At 44.1% G+C, this 5,228-nt stretch overlaps 1 protein-coding gene across 1 annotated transcript; it reads left to right on the top strand.

The window, feature by feature from the left end:
* The first annotated feature begins 290 nt into the window (after window positions 1-290).
* On the top strand, window positions 291-2,676 carry foxc1a (forkhead box C1a). The gene has a single exon (XM_058395992.1). The coding sequence runs from the start codon at window positions 607-609 to the stop codon at window positions 2,122-2,124; it is 1,518 nt and encodes a 505-aa protein (XP_058251975.1). The 5' UTR covers window positions 291-606; the 3' UTR covers window positions 2,125-2,676.
* The last annotated feature ends 2,552 nt before the right edge of the window (window positions 2,677-5,228 follow it).

The following is a 5,228-nucleotide window of genomic DNA, read 5'->3' as shown; positions in this document are numbered from 1 at the left end:
TATAGTGTTATCTTTTTTTAATTATATATTTACACGTTTAAATACACGTTTAAAAAGGTTTCTGTTTGTTATGCATAGGCTTGCCTGCTATCTACTTGCAGATAGCGGTGATTGTACCGAGTGTGTGGCGTGTTATTGGCCGGGTGTGTTGGGACGTCCCAACACCTCCTCTCGTTTTTTTTCCTCCCTCCGACTGTGTGTGTGTGTGTGTGTGTGTGGCCAGAATTTCCTCGTTTTGCATAGACCGGCCTCCCCATTGGACAGCTTCGACGTTTTTAAGGAGGAGTCTTACTGGCAGCAAAAAAAGCAGAGAAGGGAAAGAAATGAACGTGCACGAAAAAAGTCCCGCGTCTTGACGGATGCCCTGAAGTTCAGAAACTTTTTCCAATGCGCGCTTCGGTGAAAAGAAAGAGAGTGAAAGAGTGAGCGAGGTGGCTTCAGAGACAGTACCGAGGCCCCGGACGAGAGCTGAAACATTTTTGTGGACTTTTTTCTCCCCGTTGGACACATTTTTTGTCTTCTAAAAAAGGAACAGAGACGTAAAGTGGATTTGTGCCCTTTCGGATCTCTCGGTGGTACTTTTCGGTTGTTCGCGGAATAATCACCATGCAGGCGCGCTACTCGGTGTCGAGTCCTAACTCTCTGGGCGTCGTGCCGTACATTGGCGGCGATCAGAGCTACTATCGCGCGGCGGCGGCCGGTGGAGGCTACGCAGGCATGGCAGCGCCCATGAGCATGTACTCGCACGCCGCGCACGAGCAGTACCCGGGCGGCATGGCGCGGGCGTACGGGCCGTACGCGCCTCAGCCGCAGCCCAAGGACATGGTCAAGCCACCTTACAGCTACATCGCGCTCATCACCATGGCCATCCAGAACTCTCCAGATAAGAAGATCACCCTGAACGGGATCTATCAGTTCATCATGGAGCGCTTCCCTTTCTACCGGGACAACAAGCAAGGCTGGCAGAACAGCATTCGCCATAACCTGTCGCTCAACGAATGCTTCGTCAAAGTTCCACGCGATGACAAGAAGCCGGGCAAGGGCAGCTACTGGACGCTTGACCCGGACTCGTACAACATGTTTGAGAACGGCAGCTTCCTGCGACGGCGGCGTCGCTTCAAAAAGAAGGACGCCCTGAAAGAGAAGGAAGAACGGCAGCTGAAAGAGACCCCGTCCTCTCGACAGCAGCCGCAGCAGGCACAGCAACAGGGCCGAGAGCAACAGGAGGCGACTTCTGCAACGCCAGTGCGCATTCAGGACATCAAGACGGAGAACGGTGCGTGCACGCCGCCGCAAGCCGTCTCACCCGCGCTCGGTGCGGTTCCCAAGATCGAGAGCCCTGACAGCAGCAGCAGTAGCATGTCAAGCGGCAGCCCGCACAGCGTGCCGTCATCTTCGGCTCGCTCCGTGGGCCTGGACGGCGGCAGTGGCGGAGAGCAGCAACAGCAGCAGCATCACGCACACCACCAACAACACCCACACCACGGGCACGGGCACGCACAAGGCTTCAGCGTGGACAACATTATGACGTCGTTGCGCGGCTCGCCGCAGGGCGCTGGGGAACTCACGCCGTCTCTCGCGGCCTCCACGCGGACAGGTATAAGCCCCTCGTTGTCCCTTAACTACTCGCCGAGCCAGGCAGCCGCGTACAGCTCGCCTTGCAACCAGAGCGCTGTATCCACTACCTCGCACGGCACCTACCACTGCAACATGCAGGCCATGAGCTTGTACGCGGCGGAGCGCGCAGGCACCACCGCCGCCAGCACCACCTCGGTGGACGAGACTTTGCCCGACTACTCCATCACGACCACCGCCGCCTCGTCATCCTCACTGGGCCATGCCGGCCACCTTGGCTCGAGCCAGGAGGGACACCATCCTCACTCGCATCAGGGTCGCCTCGCCTCGTGGTACCTGAACCAAGCCGGAGACCTGGGCCACCTCGGCGCTACCTACCCCACACAGCAGCAGAACTTTCATGCAGTGCGAGAAATGTTCGAGTCACAGAGGATCGGCTTGAATAACTCACCGGTGAACGGAAATAACAGCTGTCAGATGTCCTTTCCTACTACCCAGTCCTTATACCGCACGTCTGGGGCTTTTGTCTACGACTGCAGCAAGTTCTGACCAAAAGTCCATTTTTTTGTGCGGTATATATATATTTTTTGTTATTTTATTTCCTCCTCATTTGCCCCTTTATTTTTCTCCATAAACAGAGAATCCTTGATACTTATTACCCTCTCCTCGCCATGGACTGAACACACACACACATGGTGTTGGTTTATTATGGACAGTGTTACTGCAAATAACACGTAAGTCTCCTTTTTCGCTTTTGTGGGCTATATGCTTTGCTTTTTTTAAAAAGAAAAAAAATACGCCAGCTTTTCACGGACTTGTTATTACGTGTAAATTGCATATAGTAATTTATTTCTGAAATGTAACCGGAATATTATGGACCAAACACCCGAACCGTTTTCTTTCTAAAAAAAAATTGAGTTGCCTTTAATTGTGCAGAAATTGTTCCATTATAACACGGGAACGGAAACGTGTATATCGCAATATTCATTCAAATTATCTCATTTTGTTGAAAAAAAAAGTATTCTGAAGGAATTGCATTCTTTGTTTAATAAATTACCATTTTATTTGAGTTAAAAACGTAGACTTCGCCTGATTTCTTAAAGCACCGATAAACATTATTATTTTGCTGTGGCCCTGAAAATTAATCTTAAACCCAGTCTGTGGAGTTGAACTAATTCACATAAAGTGTTGCAACGACTGAAAGTCTCCAAGTTTCACAGCGTATGAAACATAAAAAAACTAAAACAACAAAAATATATATATATTTTTTACATGGGACAAAGGACAAAAAAGATAATCATCAAAAACTGGAGAGTAAAAAACAAATTGGATCAAATCAAACACGATTATTATTATTATTATTATTATTATTATTATTATTATTATTATTATTATTATTATTATTATTATTATTATTATTTGCACACATATATTTTTTTCTTTCAGTACTCTAATTTAGATTTTCTCCAGAGATCCTAAATATTTAAAGAATTAAAAATAATATTTAAAGAATTAAAAATATTTAAGTGTAAAAATATTTTGCTTGCAAATTTTGATATTCCTTACATTATGGTATTCACACACACACACACACACACACACACACCTGCGTTTAGGATCGCTATTTGCTCAGCTTTTGTATATTTCCTGAAAGAACATTCACGCACTAGTTTATCGGATTTATTTAGGGTTTTTTAAGCAAATTAATTTGTGCTGGAAAAAAAACAACCCAAACCCATAGTACACGACATTTCTAGATCTTTTTTTGTTTTTGTTTTTTCCGTTAAGAGGCCGGCGTCTTAAGGCGACACTAAAAGACCCAGGCGGTAGTTTATGCGCCGTGAGGTGACGTGTTTTGTTGTTTTTGTTTTTTTTGTTTACATTTATAATAATCCCCGCCACGCTCAGGAGGCATTTCAGGCTGTCAATCATTGAGCTATGTGTCATCATCCTGGTGACCTAAAGCCCTCTTCTGCTATCAGTCTGGCTCGTTTAGGGCTCAGTCTCTGCTGATTGTCCACGTGTGTTGGGTCTCTCTCTCTCTCTCTCTCTCTCTCTCTCTCTCTCTGACCCATGCCAAAACATAGACTGCTGTAAATAAATGCACAGCAATCAGCTGCATCAAAATGGAGTCGTTTGAAGAAATTGGAGTGAAAAAAGCAGAATAAGAACAAGAAATGTAATCCACAATAACGGACAGAGTGCAGGCCTTAAAACAGTTATAGTTGTTTCATACAGACAACATCAACAAAAGCTTCTAATAATAATAATAATAATAATAATAATAATAATAATAATAATAATAATAATACATGGATAGGACAGGAGCGCGACAGAAACATCTCTGAATCGGACACTGCGTCATCGTGCGCGTTTCCAGTGAAATAATTCGGTTTCAGGTTGAGAATGTAAACGTGATTTAAACAAATTACAGCTGACCAAATGAACAAATCGTCACATCTACTATTTAGTGTCAATTTAATCACTTTGCTGAGTATTTCTTTTCCGCCCTTAGGCCCAGTGAATTTTTTGGACTGGATGTTGTGGTGTAAATGTGTAGACGTGCTTCATTATAGCGCACATACGTAGTTATTATTATTACTATTATTATTATTATTATTATTATTATTATTATTATTATTATTATATTAATATTAGAATTATATTATTTATTGTCTCCTTTAATGACTTCTAATTACTGTATCTAAGTGAAAGTAAATTTTGGAGTTTATCTTAATGGCGCAATCAAGGCACAATGAGTCATAAGGCCGCATTCTCTCCCTCTCTCTCTCTCTCTCTCTCTCTCTCTCGAACAGTTGTAATCATGCTCATAAAAGTCATTAGAGCTTTTCCCGAGCAATAAACAAAACGTCGTGTTAGGGCCGAGATTGATGGCGCCCTGGTCGAGCGGGCCAGGTCAGGAAGGAATAAAATTCAATCAGCGCACTCCAATCGTTTTTCACGAGACGGGGAAAGAAACGAGGCTGTGTGTGTGTGTGTGTGTGTGTTGACCGGGGGAGGATGTCTGAGCGCCATCAACAATACAACGCGTAAAAAAACAGACCCCTAAATCTTCATCATTTTGCGTTTCACCTTAACTGCTGATAAAAAAAGAGGAGCCCTGCATCCCAAACCGCACGCTACCAGATTGAATGGGTTCCTAGGTCTCCTGGGGGTTTCCATAGCAACCGTATACTATTTTAAGCATACTAGTGTGCAGCAGTGAGGTTTTTTTTTATTCCTTATGTGGGCCTTATGTTGGTGTTGATGTCCGTGTACGGATCCTGATAGATCATTTCACAGAAGACTGACGTGGTGTGGCCTTCAGATCGTCTATTTATTCACTTAATGCCATTTTTTTGCTCGAGACTAGTTAATGTCTCGATGCAGGCCTACTGTAGCACCTGCGTCATTTCCGACCAGCACATCATCAGTCAACAGGGATGAAACCAGCCATCAGATTTATTCAAGAGCTGTAAAATAGCTAAAGTAGCCATGATAATACTCGGAATATTCGGATCTTCTAACGTTAGTTGCAACATCTGGATTTTATAAGTCGAATTGACTCATGGGAATTTAATATCAGGGGAATTTTTTTTCAAGCGCGTTCGCCTATATTATATTATATTATATTATATTATATTATATTATAT

This window comes from Hemibagrus wyckioides, linkage group LG07 (genome assembly GCF_019097595.1).
Source record: "Hemibagrus wyckioides isolate EC202008001 linkage group LG07, SWU_Hwy_1.0, whole genome shotgun sequence".
Lineage (NCBI taxonomy): Eukaryota > Metazoa > Chordata > Actinopteri > Siluriformes > Bagridae > Hemibagrus > Hemibagrus wyckioides.
The sequence above is the reverse complement of the archived record's forward strand: the minus strand, read 5'-3'. Positions and strand labels throughout refer to the sequence as shown.